The sequence below is a fragment of the Rhinolophus sinicus genome, chromosome 7 (assembly GCF_057876585.1).
Source record: "Rhinolophus sinicus isolate RSI-liver-muscle chromosome 7, RSI-T2T, whole genome shotgun sequence".
Classification (NCBI taxonomy): Eukaryota; Metazoa; Chordata; class Mammalia; order Chiroptera; family Rhinolophidae; genus Rhinolophus; species Rhinolophus sinicus.
This window is the reverse complement of record NC_142507.1, coordinates 20,593,446-20,614,614: the sequence shown is the minus strand read 5'-3', so window position 1 is coordinate 20,614,614 and position 21,169 is coordinate 20,593,446. Positions and strand designations below refer to the sequence as shown.

Genomic DNA, 21,169 nt, shown 5'->3' with positions numbered 1-21,169 from the left:
TAATTTTATAACTGAGATATCTGGGCATGACCACCATCAATAGTGAGATATTATATGTCACGTAATATGATGTAGAGGGAAGTACATGAAGAATATTTACAATGTAGTCTTGACAAAAATGCTTAACCTTAATCCAATCAAGGCTCCAGAGCTAATTTGCACTTTATAAGAAAAAGACATAAAAATAAGTTAAATGACACCCTGAGGAAACACAAAACTTCAAAAGGCAGGACATTCTATGAAAACTGACCTGGTATCCTCAAGGAGTCAACGTCATGGGGAAAAGGGGACTGAAGGTGGTTGTTCTAGACTAAAAGAATGTAACATAACAACCAAAAGAAATGCTTGTCTGTCTGCATCTTGGCTTGAAGTAACCAGTTGTAAAAATCCATTTTAGAAATAATTGGGAGAAATATGAATATTCAATCAATTAGGGAATAATTTTTAATTTTATCTTTATAGTACTGTTTTTGTGTAGAAACAGTAGTTCCCCCATATCTGAGGGGAACACATTCCAAGACCCCCATTCGATGCCTGAAACCACAGATAGTACGGAACACTTTTTTATACTGTTTTTATATGTGTACACACATATCTATAATCAAGTTTAATTTAGAAATTAGGCACAGCAAGAGACTAACAACTAATAATAAAATAGAACAATTATAACAATAGAGTGTAATAAAAGTTATGTGAAAGTAGTCTCTCTCTCTCTGGTAACCAAGGAAGTTACTCAGTGGCCAATGGGTTGACAGCACGGATAAAAGGATGGACAAAAGGATGACTCACATCCTGGGTGGGATGGAGCAGGACGACACGACATGTCGTCATACTACTTCAAAAGGGAGAGCAATTCAAAACTTATGAATTGTTTATTTCTGAAATTTTCCATTTAATATTTTTGGACTGTGGTTGATCTCGGTAAACAAACCACAGAACACGAAACTGCAATGGGGGGGGTACTACTGTATATGGTAATTTATTACAATTTTATGTTTGTTTGAAATTATTCATAATAAAAGTTTGAGAAAAAGAAATAGAAGGGAAAAATTAAAATCCTCTCAATTCTTTTTAGAAATGATCTAAAAAATATAGTATTACTAAGAAGTGAATTTACAGTGCTTTATCTCTAGAGGTCAGTATTGTGTAAGAAAATAAAGACAGCATATCTCAGTAGATAGTACCAGGATAATTTTAGGTACTAATTACTAATTAGTAAAAGAATTACTAATTTAATACTTTTAAAAATATATTTCATGTTCCATAAACTCAATACATTCAGTCCCAACACTTACATGGACAAAATGATTTCAATCACCTTAAAAAATATAGTAGGTGCTTACGTAAATATTAATGACTGATGATGAGGTAATAGTTATCAGGTAACATAATAGCTAACAAATGTTTATTCTCTCTATATGCTAAAAAAAAGTCCAGTAGGACATAAAAAGGGGTTGGTATTTTGCTACAGACTTCAAATGTTATAACTTATTTTTAACAGCTACAAATTTTCACTGAGTGGATATACTACACTTATACATTACTTCACTAAAATAGTGAAGCATCTCTTGCTTCTAAGAATTTTACACTCAGTGAATTCTAGTTAAATCTGACGAGAATTCTGATCAGCTTTGCTCTAACTGCTGCCAACAACAATAGTACCTAGTTCCCATTCATTATAGTCAGTTGCAGTTAAATTCTGGTAAACATACAATATTTGACAGGTGGTGCTCTGTCAACATCAATATACAGTCTGGATCTGAAAATAACAGTCCAAAAAGAGGGCACAAGCCAAACAAACCTTTGATCCAGGAATAGAAGGTCAACCCACACCTAATTAAGGACTTATTGATTCTTGTGGAATGTTTGCTGACCAGCAAGCAAACACCTTATGTTCCAGCATGCTGGGCAAGTCAGCTACATCAGAGAAGAATGTAACTTGTCCCTAAGTTAGAGACTTTCAGCTTTTTTATTCTAAGGGAGATAAGCCTTATCATACATATTTTTATGGAATAAAGATTTTTGAAAATGAGCATTTTATTACCCCAAATTCCCTGGCTGAAATGAACAGATATGGAAACTAGGGCCCAGAGAATGTGAATCTACTTGCCTATCCGATATCATTTTCCTCCACATTTTCTTTATTATGCTTCTAACTCTCTTTGGAGTAGTAGGCTCTGTTTGTAGCTAAGGGTGCCATGTGATATCTGGCCAAGGAAATGAAGCAGAGGGCTTCAAGTTAATATAAAAAATAGCTGGAAATGATCTTTTGTCTCTTTTCATTTTTCTTTCTTCCTGTCTAGAACAGACCCGTGGTAACTGGAAGCACCCATCTTTGTGAGCATGTAAACAAAAAGTCATCTAAGAACAGAAACAAAATGAGGAGTCAGGTGCTAAACGGTACCAAAGCCACTGAGCAAATACTATTCTTTGACTGTCTTATTAAGTGAGAAAAATAAAGCCCTTACTTGTTTAACCACTGTAATCAGATTTACTTTATATGCAGCTAAATGCAATCCTAACTGGTATAGAAGAGGCAATAAGAGACATTGTCAAAAGAATGAGAGGGCATCAAAGACTAAAGCCCCAAGCTTACTCTACTTTTATGCGTCCATGTTCTTTTTTATTTAAAAAATGACTATAATTCCTGTTTTATGTTCTTTCTAGAGTTGTTCTGAGGCTGAAATGAATTTATGTAAGTATACTTCATAAACTGAAAAGACTGAACAAATGTGAGATATGAAAAAGGCGTCGTTAGCTCTTACAGCAACATTTTGAAATGTATCGTTTTCATGGTAAAAACTGCTAAGCCCTTTTTATGATCAGCAAAAAAAGACAAAAACATTTTCCTTGTCACACAGTTTACTGAAAGGTTCAAATGTGATAATGTTAAACATATTGCAAATTATTAAATACCATACAAATATTAGGAACCATGGAATTATAAAAGTAGTGCAATTTACTGATTAGCATAGAATTCCCGGGTTGACTTCTCCACTAATTTAGTTGGATGAGCATAAGGAATGTACTAAATTTGTGAGTCTCATTTTTTTCACTTGTAAGTGGGAATACTGATAGTAATTGTGTCTCTCCCTCCTGAGCTATGCTAAGTATAGCAGTATTGCTAAACTATACTCCAATATCAACTTTCCTTATTTCCCAAGTGACAGAATCCCTGAATTTTAGGTTGGATGGCCACTGAAAATAAAGACTACATTTCTTAGCCTCCCTTGTAGATGGGTTCTAGCTGTTTTGATCAATGGAATGTGAGCCGAAGTGACTTATGCAACTTACAGGTCAAACCCTTGGGGCGGTGGGGGTAGAAATCTTGAGAGAAACAGGGAGGACCTCAGCTGCTGGGGAGTCCGTAACCAGATGTATTCCTATACACTAGGAATCTTTCATCTTCATTAAACAGTCTCTATCCTCTAAACAAAGTTTAGAAAGCCCTGCTTTGTCATGTATTATGAGTACCAACAATAAATTCCTCACTGTATCCAGTGAAGGGGTAAGGTAGGGTAGGGGATTGACTCTAATAATTACTGAGCTACAGTTGAGACTCTGACAGGATGGTAAGTACTACCATGCTTCCCCGAAAATAAGACCGGATCTTATATTACTTTTTGCTCCAAAAGACACATTAGGGCTTATGTTCAGGGGATGTCATCCTGAAAAATTATGCTAGGGCTTATTTTCCGGTTAGGTCTTATTTTTGGGGAAACACGGTACAGACAAATGATTTAATAACATTAATTCTTACTCTAACATATTTCTTACCTGTATATTCAGAAAATGGCTTATGTATTACTCCTAGCACAGGTTTACCGTTTACAGCCACACAAACCATAGTAGTGACATACTTTCGAAGATCCTCTGTGGAAAAAAACCAACCAATAAACAAAACACACGCCTGTCAAAGTAACATACAAATTCAGGATACAATGCAACCCCCCCTCAAGCAACAGAGTCTGGCAATGAGAGCCAGTTTAAGGAAATAGTTGAGTTTTGGTTTTATAAATGGATTAGCTGGGTTATTTTTCTAGCCTACTGCTTTATTAGCTGCATGTCTTTGGGAAAATTATTTAAATTCAGTTTCCTCATCTGTAAAATATGGACACTAATTAAGTACCCATCTTTAGGTATAAATTTAAATAATGTTTAATTTTAACATTAAATTTAAAAATTAAGTTAAATACTTAGAATAGTTCCTGCACAAGGGATGTGCTTACTAAGTATTATCACTATCATATAATCAGGCCAATCTCTGTTTAGGGAAAACTTTTTATAAACAAACTCCTTGATATTCTGTATTCCTATTATCTTAATAGAAAAAAATAGTTTTATAATTTCAGTTGCTACTATAACAGCTAGAATAACACACCTAGTGTCTTCGTCCTGTTCTCCAAATAGTTATTACCTATTGTCTGTTAAGGGACAAGTTCAGTGCTTAAGCATTAGAACACAAAAGGTGAAAAAGTAGAAACCCCATACATTCAGAACTTACCATCTAGAAGCAAGCAAGTTTAACATATACACCAAGAGAACAGAGAAAAGGCAGGTATTAGCTATCTTTAGGTAAGAAACAAGGCATGGGAGAGGGTCCACAGAAATTAAATCTGAGCTAGGACTAGGTAAAAAAGAATGGAAAAAGGGGATGGGGTGGTAATTCTGTTTTGCTACTTACTTGCTGTCTTGGTGTCTAGGGTTTAGTTTACTATTTTGAATTTCCATGATAGATTCATATGTAATAAAATTGAAATTCCCACTATCACAGGTATTGTATTCTGACTACATAAACAAACACCTCAATATACAGAGAGTGCCCAAAAATGTATACACATTATAAGAAAGAAAAAACTGTACTAAAATTATGCTGATGGTAACCACTTTGAACACCTCTTGTAACTGCAGAAGTCAAACGTGACTTGTATTCATCTTCGGATATTGGTATTATATATATTGAGTATTACAATTTTAATACAGTTTTTTCCTTTCTTAAAATGTGTATACATTTTTTTGGCACCCTCTGTATAAATAAACACCTGAATAAACAGGTGTCAAATAGGAACTATTTTGTTATGACTGCTAAAAACTTCCCTTCACACAAGAATCAATGACATAACATAGCAAGCCACTATCACTAAGAGTATGGCATAAATACAGTGTTTTTTTTTTTTTTTTTTTGGGGGGGGGAACATTGATAATAACCTATCCTGTGCAAATGGTTCATATGACTCTGCATTAATCCAGCTCTCTGTCTTAAAAGAATCTAATTGGAAAAGATGTTTTAGCTTGGTAAAATACCTATCACCACATACACACTGCCTGCCTTAATTCTGATTCTCTGATATATAACGGCAATCTAAAGATTGAGATCAATTTTAATTTTAAAATTACCCGTATATTCCTGTGTAGCATCAAGTGGGTCGATCCAGACAGTAACACTTTCCGCTGGTACCTCTTTCGGGGTGGCTATTTCCTTCAGGATGTCCTCTGGAATTTTACGATCCCATAAGATAACCTCCTGATCGGTTGCATCCACATGTTCCTCCGTATTTATCTGCATTAAAAATAGCTGATAGTTAAAAAATTTGAAGTAAAACAAAATCACTAGCTGAGAAAGCAGAAAAGAAACACTTCACACAAAAATCACATAAATTCAAAGTAGATTTTTTTTTTATTTCAAGGCATTTCATTGCAAAATAAAACTACATGTAAAAGAAATTCCAGCAACATCTTGTCTTCAAGTACTTTCCAATCTAATGTTCAAGCTTAGCTTATAGTCTAAGCAAGACAAAGAATCCAAATATAGAGAAATAGAGAAATACAGAGAAAGTAAGCATCAAAGAAACAAGCAGGCTACTGTGCTTTCTGACAAGCTCCCTTTCCAGAGTAGATCAGTGTATTAATATTTATACTGAATGTGATACCATGCCCAGACCCCATACTACAGTGTCAGAATAATTATAACACTGACAGAACATAAGCAAAGTCATTCAGGGTGAAAACCCTACAACTGTCAACAATCTCTGCAAAGTACCCCAAAATATCCCAAATTGTTATAGAAGAGGTTAAAAATAGTAATATTTCTGAAACACCAAGCCACTTAAGTAACAAAACATTTTAGTACAGAGTATAGTAAACATCCAATTCATCCATTCACTTTTTCCTTTATTGATTTAGCAAATGTTTACTGATTGTTTACAATATGCTTGACACAGTGCCACGTCATAATGTAAAATGGTGATCAATGTGCGACAAAGATCTCTGCCCTTGTGGAGCTTAGATTCTAGTGAAGGAGATAAGCAACCAACAAGATAACTAAACCCTGTGGTATGTTGGAGAGTGGCAAGGAGGAAAAAATAAAGTAGGGAAGAACAGGAAGTATATTGTAGGAGTAAAAGGATCATTATTCATAATAGCACCAAAGTGGAAACTACCAAATGTCCATCAACCGATGAATGGATTAACAAAATGTGGTACATCATACAATGGAATACTATTCAGCTATAAAAAGAAATGAAGTACTGATTCATACTATAGCATGGATGAACCGAAAAACATTATGCTAACTGAAAGAAGCAGACACAAGAGACTACACATTGGACGACTCCATTTATCTGAAATGTCTAGAACAGGTATGTCTATGGAGACAGTAGATCAGTGGTTGCTTGGGGCAGGGAGTAGAACACAGATTAGCCATAAATGGGCACAGGGATATTAAGGTGATAAAATGTTCTAAAACTGACTAACGACAATGATTGCACAAGTCGGCAAATCTATAAAAAACTACTGAATTGGATATTTGAAATGGGCAAATTCTATGATATGTAAAACATGTTGCACTAAAGTTGTTTGTTTATTTTTAAATGACAGGATAGGTAAGGAAGGCCACACTGAGAAGGTGATATTAGAGTGAAGATATAAAAAAAAGTGAGCCTGGCAGGCATCTAGAGAAAGCACATTCCAGCCCATGGAATAAAAAATGCTAAGGCCTTGAAGTGGGAGTGTGCCTGGTACATTTGGCGCACAGCAAGGAGGCAAGCATGGCTAGAGCAATGAGCCAAGAAAGGAGCTGGAGATGAGGTCTGAGAGCCACATGGTAAAGGACCCTGCAGGCACGACAGAGCCAGTTACCCTCCATCATAACCACTGTTACCAATGTGCAGAGTCCTAGCCATTGCAGAAAGCTAAAGAAAGGTGGGGGTGTGGGGCGAGGATTGGAAAGGAAGAAGCAAAATCCTAATATTATGCAATTGATGGCTGATTATTGAGAAAATCCAAAAGAACTTGTGGATAAATTACAGAATAATAACAGAATATAGCCAAGTTGCTAGATCAATAACTATCAAACAACTGCATTTTTATACACCAGCAACAAATATTAAAAATATTTAACATAAAAAAAAGGAAACCTAACAACAACAAAATAAGTTACCTGGAAATAAATGTACCCAATATTTGCAAAAACATTATCAAGAAAATTAAAACTATATTAAAAAACACTAATAACTTTTTAAAAATGGTAAAGATGTCAATTTTCAGTAAACTACAAATTTAACGTAAGTCTAATAGAAATCCCTACAGGTTTTTGTTTTTTTTTTCCCACTCTTGGAAATAGGACAAGCCATTTAAAAAAAATTTACAGAGCAATTTAATTAAATGCAAGAGCAAAAAGCTAGAAAAAGTCATGATACTCTGGGGAGAAAAAAAAGAAAAAAAGAATATTATAGTGGGGTGACTTTCCTTACCGCACCAGGAATATCAGAACTTATTTTAATGCTAGAATAATTAAGACTGAGGCACTGGTGCCATATTAGCTCCTCCCCACCATGGCTTCATTGAGGTATAATTGACAAATAAAGTTGTACATATAAAGTGTACAACATGATGATTTGATATGTGCATATACTGAAATGATCACAATTAAGTTAATTAATGCATTCATCACCTCACCAATTTACTTTTTTCCTTTGTGGTGAGACCCTTGAGATCTACTCTTGAAGCAGATTTCAAGTATATAATACAGTATTATTAACCATAGTCCCCTTGCTGTACATTAGATCCTCAAAACTTACTCAGTTACAACTGAAAGTTTGTACCCTTTGAGGAACATCTCCCCATTTCCCCCACCCCCTAGACTCTGGCAACCACCATTCTACACCCACTGTTTCTAGGATTTCAATTTGTTTTTTTTAATTTCACACATAAGTGATACCATGCAATATCTGTCTTTCCGTTTGGCTTAATTCATTTAACATAATGCCCTCCAGATTCATCCATGTTATCCCAAATGGCAGGATTTTTAAATTTAGTACTAACACTAAAATAGCTAAATAACAATCCCGTATGTGTGTGTGCGTGTACGTCTTCTTTATCTACGTATTCATCTATCAATAGGCACTTACCATCCTGTTGTTCCCATATCTTGGCTATTGTGAATATTTCTGTATTTCTATAATGAACATGGGAGTGCAGATATCTTGAAATACTGATTTCACTTCACTCAGCTCTTTATCCAGAAGTGAGACTGCCGGATCACATGGTAGTTCTATGGTATAAACTCCAGTTTTCCGTAATGGCTTTACCAATTTAACAATCCCAACAACAGTGTAAAAGGGTTCCCTTTTCTCCACATCCTTGTCAACACTTGTCTACTTGATAACAGTCATCCTAAAAAGTGTGAAGTGATACCTCATTGTGGTTTTGGTTTGTATTTTCCTGTTAATTAGTGATGTTAAGCACCTTTTCATATAACTGATGGCCATTTGTATGTCTTCTTTGGAAAAACATCTATTCAGGTCCTTTGCCAATTTTTAAACCAGATTATTTATTCTTTTGCTATTTAGTTGAATGAGTTCCTTATGTATTTTAGATATTAACCCTTTACCAAAGACTATATAGTTTGCAAATATTTTCTGCCATTGCACAGGTTGCCTTTTCATTTAGCTGTTCAGCTTTTTAGTTTGAGGTTGTCCTACTTGTTTATTTTTGGTTTTGTTTTCTGTACTTCTGGTGTAATAGCCAAAAAAAAAAAAAAGTAACAATTGTTTCGACAAACATCAAAGAGCTTTATGGTTTCATGTTACATTTAAATTTCTGTTCAGTGGTGGAAGACAGAAGTCCAGTTTTATTCTTTTGCACATGGTTAACAAGTTTTTCCAGCACCATTTATTGAAGAGACTGTATTTTCCCAATGGTGTGCTCTTGGTGCCTTTTCAGAGATTAGCTGAATCTATGTGTGGGTTTGTTTCTAAACTCTATATTCGATTCCATTGGTTTATGTGTATGTTTTTTTATGCCAGTACAATATTGTTTTGATTACTTTAGCTTTGTAATATAATTTGAAATCAGAAAGTGTGATACCTCTGGGTTTGTTCTTCTTGCTTAAGATTGCTTTGGCTACTTGGATCTTTTGTAACTCCATACAAATTTTTAGGAGGGTTTGTTCTATTTCTTTGGAAAAAAAAAAAATGCCACTGTAATTTTGATAGGGATTACACTGAATCTGCGGATTGCTTAGGGTAGTATGGACATTTTAACAATATTAATTCTTCCAATCAAAGCACATGCAATACCCTTGCATTTGTGTCTTCAATTTCTTTCATCAATTTCTTATAATTTTCAGTACACAGGTCTTTCAGGGACTTGATTAAGTTTTTATTGTATTTTATTGTTTTTGCTGTTACTATATATGGAATTGTTTTCTTCTCTTTCAGATAGTTCATTGATTGTGTATTGAAACACAACTGATTTTTGTATAGTGATTTTGTATCCTGCAACTTTACTGAATCCACTTATTAGTTCTAACAGTACTTTGGTGGAATCTTTAGGGTTTTCTACATGTAAGATCACGTCATCTGCAAACAGAGATAATTCTACTTCTTCCTTCCCAATTTGGATGCATTTTATTCCTATTACCTACCTAATTGCTCTGGCTAGGTCTTCCACTGGTATGTTCAATAGAATTGGTGAGAATAGGCATCCCTGTCTTGTTCCTCATCTTAAAGGAAAAGCTTTTAGCTTTGCACCACTGAACATTTTAGTTGTGGGCTTGTCATACTTGACCTTTAACGTTACGGTACCTTCTTTCTATACATAATTCGTTGAGGGTTTTTAAAGGATGTTAAATTTTGTCAAATGCCTTTTCTACATCTATTGAGATGACCATATGATTTTTATCTTTTGTTCGTCCTTACATCCCAGGAATAAACCCCACTTGATTATGGTGTATGATCCTTTTAAGGTGCTGTTACACTCAGTTTGCTAGTATTTTGTTGAGTACTTTTGCATATATGCTCATCAGGGATATCGGCCTATAACTTTCTTTTCTTGCAGTGTCCTTGTCTGGCTTTGGTATCAGGGTAATGCTGGCAGCATAAATTAAGTTTGGAAGTGCTCCACCCTCTTCAATTTTTTGGAAGCATTTGAGAAGAATTGGTATTAATTATTCTTTAAATGTTTGGTAGAATTCACTCATAAAGCCATCTGGTCCTGGAGTTTTCCTTGTTGGGAGATTTTTAATGATTCAGTACCCTTACTAGTTACAGGCCTATTCAGATACTCTATTTCTTTATGGTTCAGTCACAGAGATTGTACGTTTCTAGGAATTTATCTATTTCTTCTTGGTTTCATCCAGCTTGTTGGCATGTAATTGTTCATAATAGTGTCTTATGATCTTTTGTATTCTGCAGTATCAGGTGCAATATCTAGGCTTTCATTTTTGAATTTTATATATCTGTTCTTTTTATCTTAGCCTAGCTAAAGGTCTGTCAATTTTATCATTTAAAGAAACCAACTTAGTTGATATTTTCTATTGTCTTTCTAGTCTCTGTTTCATTTATTTCTGCTCTGATCTTTATTCCTTCATTCTGCTAATTTTGGTTGTTCTTTTTCTAGTCCTTTGAGTTATAAGTTGGGTTTGTTTTTCATATTTTACATCTTTCTTTTTTCTTAATGTAGGCTTAATTTACCACTATGAACTTCCCTTTTAGAACTGCTTTAGCTGCATCCCAGAAGCTTTGCTATGTTGCGCTTCCATTTTTATTCAAGATATTATTTTCATTTCTCTTTGACCCATTAGTTGTTCAGTGGTATGTTGTATAATTTTTACATATTTGGAATTTTCCAGGTTTCTTCCTGTTACTGACTTCTAGTTTTACACCATTGTGAGTAGAAAAGTGCTTTATATAATTGCAACCTTCCTCAACTTGTTAACACTTGTTTTCTGTCCTAACATATGATCTATCTTGGAGAATGCTTTGTGTGTTCTTTGCAAGAATGTATATTCTACTGCTTCTGGGTGGAATGGTCTGTATATGTCTGTTAGATCTTGATGCTTTCAAAATTCTCTCTGTCTTGGATTTTTGAGTTTTAATATAATGTGGCTCAATAAAATCCTCTTTGAATTGAAACTGTGGACCTATGAGCTTCATGAACCTGGATGCCCATATCTCTCCACAGATTTGGGGAGTTTTCAGCGATTATTCCTTTGAATAAACTAGCTATTCTTTTCTCTCTCTTCTCCTTCTGGGATTCCCAAAATGTGAATAGTTTCACTTGGTGGTCCCCTATAATTCATATAGGCTTTCTTCATTCTTTTAGTTCTTTTTGTTCTCCTTTGAATAATTTCAAATGATCTGTTTTTGAGTTCACAAATCCTTTCTTCTGCTTGATAACGTGTTCTGCTGATTCTCTGTATTACATTTTAAATTTTATTCACTGTATTCTTAAGCCCTAAAATCTCTATCTTTTTAATGACTTCTATCTCTGTAGAACCTCTCATTTTGTTCATGCATTGTTTTCCTGATTTATTTGAGTTGTCTATCTGTGTTCTCACGGCTCATTGAACATCTTTAAAACAATTATTTTGAATTCTTTGTCTGGCAATTTGTAGATCTCCATTTGTTTCAGGTTGGTTACTGGGAAGTCATCATGTTCCTTTGGTGGTGTCCTGTTTCCTTGATTTTTCTGTTTTCCTTGAAGTCACCTCCTCCAGTCTTTGCTGAGTGACTTTGGGAGAGAACTACCTTCACCAGGTAGTCTGACTAGGGACTTTGAAGATTTCTCAGACTTTTTATTTGGATGTGCTTTCCCCACACTTCTCAGTTCCTCTTGGAGGGTAACTGTAGGCCTTATCTCAATCCCACAGAAAGGCCAAGTGCTGAGAGCCTTTCATTTGTTTTCTCTAGGGTGGTGCCCTGAAATGCTTAAGTATGTGAGCCTTTTCCCAATTCTTCAGAGTCATGTTGGCTTTCTACATTTGCTCACTAGCTATCTGCAAAAGCTTGCTTTCATGGTCTGCAGGAGCAAGTACCAAAATCAAGCCAAAGAAGGTGGGTGGGGTGGTTATGGGTGAGATGTGTGAAGTTTTAGGGATGCCCATGAGCCATTTGGATTCTTGCAGGCAAGGAGTCTCCAGTGGCTAGTGGGTAGGCTTTCTGGAGTCTGCAAAGCTGTTAGTAACGTTCCTTTGATGAGTTCTGAACCCTGGTTGCTGTGCTCCCATAGTCCCTCTGAACCCATCAGCCTTGCAGATCACCTCAGTAATCTAGGTGAGGTGAGGAAGTGGGTCTCTGGGCCCACTTTCCCCAAGCTGTCCTGAACAGCTGGGGAAGCCAGGTGCTTCTTCACATGCTCCTGTGGGTTAAACTGTAGGCTGAGGAGGGTCCCTCCTTGCTGTGCTGCCTTGGGGAAGGAGTGATGCAAGCAAGGTAAAAATATTGGTCTTACTCTCGTCAATGCCTCTATTCTTAGATTTTTTTGCTCCAGTTGTGTGCTGGAGCTTCTCCACTGGACTCCCAGACTCTCACAGAGGTACTCTTGTTCATGGGTAATGGCCAAAATCTATGTTCTGTGAGGGAATGACAGTAGAGAACTCATCTTCTGCCATCTTACAGACGTCACTCTAAAGTATTTTGGCTTTAGAATTTACACTCTTAATGACAATGCTAGGCTACCACAGATGAATGAATTTAAGAGTAACACCATGCAAAAATCACAAAATAAACTTAAAACAAAAATAAATCCCATAAAATAAAACATACTCTCTGTGTCTCAGTCACTCTAGTTTACAAAAATGCAGTGCAAAGTCTGTGTGGCAACTACTGTACCTCATGATTAAGATTTCTGACTAGAGTTCAAGTCAGCTTCTCCATATCCTTTCAACTGAGTATGAACTAAAAACTATGGAACTATATTTGAAAAGATCCTCTCTAAAAGTCAGGTAAGGGAGAAAAAAACTGAGAGCAAGATCATCAGCACAATTAGCTGATCTGCTTTTGTACAACTATTTATAACCTGCTACTACACCATTACACACCGACAAATATAATAAATCCACTATCCACCATTGTAAATGGGCTTACAAACAGATGCTAAGGTCAAAACAGTAAGTCTTCTTCAATTCTATCCCACATTCCACATTTAATCAGGCAGTAAGTCCTATAAATTCTACCACCCAATTCTAAATACATGTCGCTACATATACTAAGAAAATCCTGGTTAAAACTGCCATCTACCCCTCACCTGGATTCCTAAAATAGCCTTTTATTGTCTTGCTTCCTATAGTGCATTCTCTGATTTATTCACTCTTTCAACAACTATTTAATGACTACATATTCTAAACTGTTTGGGGTACTGGGATATAATAATGAAAAAAACAGACAAAACTCACTGCTTTTATGGAGCTTCTCTCCTCAACTCAGCAACCTGCCTCTTCCAAAATCAGACCGTGTCTCTCCCTGCTTAAAACCTTCCAACAATTTCTCATTACACGGAGATAAAATCCAGACTGCTTACCATCATCTACAAGGCAAGGCTTGGATGATCCGGCCCCAGTAAACTTTCTCTATTGGCACTTACTGGTACAGACTTACTTGTCTTCCGGTCCCTTGGCCTCAGGACCTTTGCACCTGTACTTGTACTCTTCTGCTCATATACCCTTTCCCCAAATCTCTGCATGATAGTCTGTTTTTTGTCATTTAGCTCTCAGCTCAAATGACAGTTCCTCAAAGTGGCTATCCCTGGCTACCATGGCCAAAGCAGGATCCCCCAGTCACTCTTTCCATATGTTCTTACTGTTTTTTCTTCAAAGCCAGTATCAGGATGAAATCAACTCATTTGTTTACATGTAAACTATAATTCTTAAGCTACTAAACATGGGTGTCCAAACTGTGGCCTGTGGGCCAACTGCGGCCGGCAATCCATTGTTAATTGGCCCACAGCAAATTCCAAAAATATATTTAGTTTACTTAAATAAACCAGGTGAGGCAATATGTACTTCACCTCGAGTGAGTGGCCCGGCTGTTTGTGTATTTTACCGCATATGGCCCTTGGTAAAAAAACGTTGAAAAAAGTTTGGACACCCCTGTACTAGAACGTAAGTTCTGTGAATTCAAAGACAGTTTCCTTCATTACTGTAGCCTCATTCCCACTGCCTTAACAATAGATGCTTAATAAATACTTCTTGATTGACAACATTATTCTTTACTAATATAGTTTCATTTCTTCTCCACAATCCTTTTCCACTCAATCTACTCTCCCTTCCACATTGCTACTGCCTATATTGTCCCACTTCTCAACAGGGAATTGAACAATAAGAAATCAAGACCCCAAAACACAATTAATGCTACTCACATGACAGTTCAGTTACTTTGGGGTCAAAGAGGCTTTTGGTTAATGCCTTAAGAAGGTACCATTTACTATACTTCTCCATAAATCATTAAATCCTAATAAATTTTTGGGTATAATGCCTCACACTGTACCTATAACACAGCAGTTATTCAATAACTATTTTCTAAATGGATAAACATTGCTCTACCTGTCTTATTCTCCTTCTACCTTTTCAGAAGGCTTTGACTATCAACTAATTATCTCTCAAATATATCTCTATAAATAAACATGCTCTAGTGTCTCACATCTTAAAAACACACCAAAAACAAACAACACCCCCACATAGAACCTTCTCGTAGTCTCATATAACACCCGAGCCAAGTTCCTCACAGCCCAATTTTTTGAAAGACCTGTCTTTACTCACTGTCTCCATTTCTTTACCTCCCATCTTTTTCAATTTTGCTTCGCTCCCAGTAAGCAAGCACTCACAAAGTTTACCGATGACCTACATACAGAACCATTATTAAGAGTATGTGTTCTATGATAGGAATTCCAGCACCTTGATTTATTGGTATGTGACTTACCTAGGCTAGTCACTTAATCTTTCTGAGCTGCAGTTACTCATTACTAAAAAGTGGATGATATATCTCTGTAGAGAGTTCTTTGGATGAATCAATAAAATAAAAAAGGTAAAAACAAACAAACAGTATAGTGCTTAACACACAATAAGTACTTAATAAAAGTTGGCTGCTACTGTTCTTATTAAATGGTATTTTCAGTCTGTTATCCTTGGCCCTAGGCCCTCACCTTATCCTTTCACACAATATTTTTTCACTAAGCAATCCTGTCCACAACTGGTTTCAATTAATATCACAATACTCACTGATGGCTTACAAACTTGTATTTCTAATTCAGATGTCTCTTCAAAGTTTCAGAGCCATATGTTAAACTACCTCCTTAACATGTCTCCTTGAACATATCAAAAGCATCCCCTCATAACCGTCCTCCTTGTACTGTCATCCCCCACTCCACTTCACCACCAGCAAAACACCAAGTGTGCAAGTCCCAGAAATAGAGGAGTCATTCTTGACACATCCCTTGAAATTCTCATATCCTTCCACATCTATCTTCTCCACAACCGTAAACTCCAATTCAAAATGTTTCATCTTTCACTTGAAAAAGTCTACTAACTGGTCTACCCCCTCTAAACTATTCTCTAAGCATCTACCCTGAGCCCTTCCAATCATTCCAAACATTGTAGTTAATAGTATCTTCTATAGTTATACCTCCTATACTACCTTACATACAGAATTAGACAGACCTGAAATGATTCTCAGACCATTAAATGAATCTCTGTGAGTCAAAGATTTTCTAGCTGTGTAACCTTTGGCAAATTATTTAGCCTCTCCAAACCTCAATTTCTTTACCTGCAAAATGGAGGCAACAGTACTTAACCTCCTATGCTTTTGTCAAGAGTAAATTAATAGTGGCAACAGAAGCTTAATTCAATGCTTGCCATTTGTCACGGTCTAAATAAATGTTAGCTAGTAAAACAAGTTACATATAACTTTCCCATTGCCTGAGTCCTGGTCCTCATCTCTCACATAGCCTATTTTAGCACTCTCCTAACTGGTCTCACCCGCCTCTAAATGCCTAAAACCCAAAGTATGGCATATTGTAGGCTTTAAGAAAAGTCAGGAAAATCTGGTCTTCGTTTAGTACTCTAGGGTTAAACCAAAGATCAGGTACAAACTTCTTTGGCATATAATACAGCGCCTACCTCCCTTACTAACTTCTTCCACAGTAATTCTCGACTGTGCTTCTGATTCAGATTCACCAGGCTACTTGAAGTTACCACAGTACCATCTCTATTGGGTCTGCCCCTTTGAACTTGTTTTTCTCCCTGTCTGCAACACTTATGGCTGCACTAATTACCACATTACTATTTATCTCAACTTTATAGGAGTGGAAACTGTAACTCAAAGAAGTTAAAAGACTGGCCAGGATCACGTAGGCTGAAGACTGCAAAAGATGTCAAGGCAGATGTTCTTTGCACTATATTAGAACTTCTCAAACTTTTCCAGAGAGTACTTCTATTGAAAGAATTTAACTCCCATCCTTGAGGTCAAGGAAGACAGAAACCCAAGCTGCTCCGACCAGCATGGAGTACCATGCTTTATCTTCAAATAAATCATTGTCAAAACTTTGAACAAGTCAAGTAGAGGACAGGAGCCCCTCAAATAGAGAATTCCCTTTACTTTAAATCAAAACTATAAGTGTAAGTATGTCTGTTCTGTGTTTGTCTGCAAATCTACTCCAAGAAACTACCTTCAGCCTTCATTTTCATCATTATCCACGGGATATAATGAGACACAGTGTCACACAAATGGCTGCAGTTACACAGTGAAATCAAGTATTGCCAATGTGTTTAGGAGAAGAACTGCTGCCCTGAGGATTCTCACAAGATCCCTAACATGAGAAAGGTTGAAAACAAAAGGAAATCCAGGAATCCTAGGCCAAACTTGAGTTTTCTTAGGACAATACTCACTTCTCTAGTGTAGAGCTTCTCAACTTGGGCACAAATTGAAAAATTAGGCCAGATAATTCAGTATTATGGGGGGCTGTCCTAAGCATTGTAGGTTGTTTACCCTCTACCCACCAGATGTCAAAAGGATGCCACCCCCAGTTGTGAAAACCAACAGACATTGCCAAATGTCCTTTTGGGGAAAAACGCCCCCAGATGAGTGCTCTACAGTGACACCTGGTATACCCTAAATTTTACTGAGGGATGAACACTAGATAGGAGAGTTCAAGCATCTTACTCTAGATAGGAAGGTCATGGGAGAAAAGAAGAGACCTGCTCCATTTGTACAGGGCACCAGGATAAAAGAAAAGAGTCTCTGTGGTTTCTCAGTGCTAACTTTCCATAAGGAAGTAAACTGAATGGGATTTAAGTTCCTTACCATTTCAGGTGAGGCTTCAAAAACAACCGGACATTTAAGGCTGTACTTCTGGGTGTTGGGGGAGGGGAGGGAAGAAAGCAAAGAATGTAGGGTTGTCTCTACTTAGATGGCTACAACATTTGGCCTCTAGTCTAACAACATAGTGATAAAAGGAGATAGCTCAACATGACACCATCCTATTTTACCATTGTATAAATGAACATAACCCACTCTATTCCACCAATCACCATCCAACATGAACACTAAAGATGTACATGCAAATATTCAGTCACAAGGGGAAAAAAAGCTATTTTATATAAAGGCAGAGATTTCAACATCTGCAATTTCAAAATCTTAGCTTTTGTGTTTAATAAAATGCAGCTCACTATCCTTGGCAGCTATTCCCTTAGTGTTTGCTAATAAGTGAGAAAGCAAACTCAGAATCCTGTGGAATTTACCCAAGGCAAAAGGTTTGGCAGGGATGGGGTGGGATGGAGTTTGCATGTGAACATACATGCACACAGATACATGTTTTTAATATTTAAGAGTATTTTTGTCTCTACTCTAAAAAAAAAAAAAATTCAGCTCTGCTTACTATATTTCACTATTATTGTTTTTAAGTTTCTACATTTTTATGTTTTCCCCAGGAAACCAAACATAAATTTTGTTTCAACAAGTCTCCTAAAAATCTAGCTAAAAAAAAGAGTTAGATAGTTGATATAAACTGTGTACTAAATTGTCCTGAGCCTCAGATTTCCCATCTCTAAAGTGGGCATAAACAAAATTTACTTCTTAAAGTTGCTGTGAGGATCAAATAAAGTTTTGTATCGCCAGTATCCAGACACCTAGAATACACTTAATAAATTGTTATTATTACTATTGTTATAACTATTATACATCAACTTCTCTGAAACTCCTGTTATCTTCCACAAACTCTAAAGAACGCTGCATTTTGCAGAAGAGAAAAATATATTTTATAAGTACGTCTCACATCTAGATGCCAACACATAAGTATTATCTGTGATGACAACAGGGTGGGGCAAAAGAAAAAGTGAAAATGTGAGTTTTGTTTGAGAATTCTTGTGTCAATTATATCTGGTATTCAGCAACTCATATTATGAAAGTCAATGTTCCTTCCTGCTGCAAAAAAAATTTTTTTAAAGGAAAGGAAAAGAGAGTAAGAAAAAAAGACAGATGGAAAGAAAGAGAAAGAAAATCACAGCAATAACATGACAGACGAAAGGGAGGATCACACAAGACATATACTTAATTCTACAAAGACAATCCTCTCCTAACTCTTTCAAGAACAGTAAAAGGTTAGACCTTTCCAAGAAGCCAGGGTAGATTTCACTGTTTATCTAATTAATTAAATTCCACTAGAAACAACAATTTTTCTTCCCAGTAGCCAAAACCTACTGTTAGGTAAGTTAAGACATTCATTTATAAAGTACTGCTACACTATGTAGAGCTCTTCCTCTGGAATTTGTAATACGTTTTTAAAAGCTTTATTCATTCAATAGCAGCTCCACTAAAATGAAGTATTAACAGCAAATACAAAGTGTCTGTGTCTGGATTGCCCTAAGAAAATATCAATTCCTTACCAGAAACCTACCGAAAGAAAAGGCGAACGCTCTTAAATTGTTCTTTTCTGGAGTAAATAAGGGATAGGCGGTTGAAAGGAAGTTGCTGGAAAACACATTTTCAGCAACTTCCTTTCCTTAAAGGGCCCTCAAAATATATGCCATTAAGAGGGTCCTGATAACACTACAGCTAAAGTAAATGATGAGCACACCCCCACAAACGCCTTGCATACAGCAAACAGCTCCACAGCAACAGTTCCCCAGTTCTCGGCCTTCAGTGGGCTCCTAGCAGGTCGGCCAGAAAACCGGTATTCTAGTCACGACTCTTCCAGTAATTACATCAAGGAAGGCTAGAGGGCTTTGTGGGTTTTAGCCCAACTCTTTCATTTTACAGAAAAGCCTGAGGCAGGGAGCGGTTAACTTTCTCAGCCTTTCGACGTGAAAGCCCACCCAGAACCCTGAGCTCCAGATCCCGGGTCTAAAGTCGCACAGACACCTGGGAAGGGGACAGAGGGGCATGGGCCCTGAGTCTGACTGCCAGCAATTTCATCCAGCTCTTCCACGAACTGTTTGTATGACCTTGAGCACCTAAAGTTCTGCGTGTCAATCTCCATCCACATCTGTAAAATGGGAGCCAGAGCCCCACCACCTGAGGCTGTTGGGAGGAGTCTGCGAGCTGGGACTCGTTCCAAGGCTCCATGCTTCCTGGCCCGAACTCTCCGCCCGTCCTCTCCCGCCGCTCGCGGCACCCACCTGCACGTTAGGGAAGGCGGTCTTGAGCAGGTAGAACATCTTGCGGTTGGACAGCACGTCCCCACTGGTCATCTTGTCTTCGGCTCCCTCGCGCGTCTTCCCCTTGGATTTCTCGTGGAGGACGTTGCTCTCGCGGACACGCCTCACTTCGTCGCCACCGCGCACGGCGGCCAGCACCGACACAGCCAGCATCTCGCGCAGGTCCACGGTGCCCCCGTCCGCCGCGGCCACCGGCCCCGCCGCGCCGCCGCCGCCGCCGGGCTCGCCGCCCAGGCCGAAGAGGCTGAAGCGGCCGGCCAGGAAGCCCGAGTAGAGGTGGTACAGCACGCCGAGCCCCAGCAAACAAAACACGGCCACCCCCAGCGGGGACAGGCGGATGCCCATGGGGGCCATGACGCCGGAGGCCGGGTGCTCGGGGCAGCGGCCCTTACAGGCCTCCGGGCGCCCACCGCCGCCGCGCTCCCAGTCCAGGCGCCGCGAGGACTACACCGGCGCCCGCTCCCCGGCGCCCGCGCGCCCCATCGCTCCTTCCTGGGAAAGGCAGAGCCGTGCCGCCAAGGACACAGTCGGCCTCCGCGTGCCCAACTCCCCGGGGCCGCGCGGCCCCAGCTCCTCAGCTGGCCAACGAGCTGCACGTCCACGTTAGCCAACCGCCGGGAGGTGAAAGGGTAGCGTGGGTGTGTATCCGGGTTACGCAAGGGGCGGGGCGAGGGGCGGGGCGAGGATGGGGCGAGGCGGCCGGCCAAGTGCTCTGGGAGGTGCTGGGCTGCGCTGCTTCCTTTTATTGGGGTCCCGTAGTGTTTGGGTTTTCACACCACTCCTGGATGTGGCGAAGCTACTTTCTACGCAGGGAAGGCTACAGAGTGCCTTGTGAAAGTCTAATCTCCCTTTTAACACCTGTACATGGCTGAAATAAAGCCATAATGACAGTCCTGACTGCCCATCGCTCAGATTGTTGAGGAACCAAGGAAAATACAAGTCATTTTCATAGAGATCTGTATGCGTTTTTCTTCAGCACTGGTGTAGACAGAGCCTGTAGCTTTAAATCGCCTCTCCGCGCTCTTCCAGGCAGAGCGGGAGGTGAGCGGTGACAGGAAGAATTTTACTTGGCCCTTCATTCTGTTGGCCTCTCTTGTGATCTAAATGTTTATGCATTTGTATCTGTATGTATGTAGAGATTTTTCCCGTTACCTCCACTCTGAGCTGCTGAAAAGCATACCTTGATCCTAGGCTTTCATAATGAAAAAACACTCCGGACTTCTCTCCCTTGCAAGGATACTT

General features: G+C 38.2%; 1 protein-coding gene across 1 annotated transcript in view; it reads right to left on the bottom strand.

Annotated features, from left to right (window-relative positions):
- BPNT2 (3'(2'), 5'-bisphosphate nucleotidase 2) overlaps positions 1-20,538 on the bottom strand; it is a 31,941-nt gene extending 11,403 nt beyond the window's left edge. The window contains exons 1-3 of the mRNA XM_019717578.3: positions 19,889-20,538; positions 5,398-5,560; positions 3,778-3,873 (exon numbers count right to left, since the gene is read on the bottom strand). Of these exons, the coding sequence (XP_019573137.1) occupies positions 3,778-3,873; positions 5,398-5,560; positions 19,889-20,281 (652 nt within the window). The 5' untranslated portion in view covers positions 20,282-20,538. The remainder of the gene's footprint in view (positions 1-3,777; positions 3,874-5,397; positions 5,561-19,888) is intronic.
- Positions 20,539-21,169: the final 631 nt, after the last annotated feature.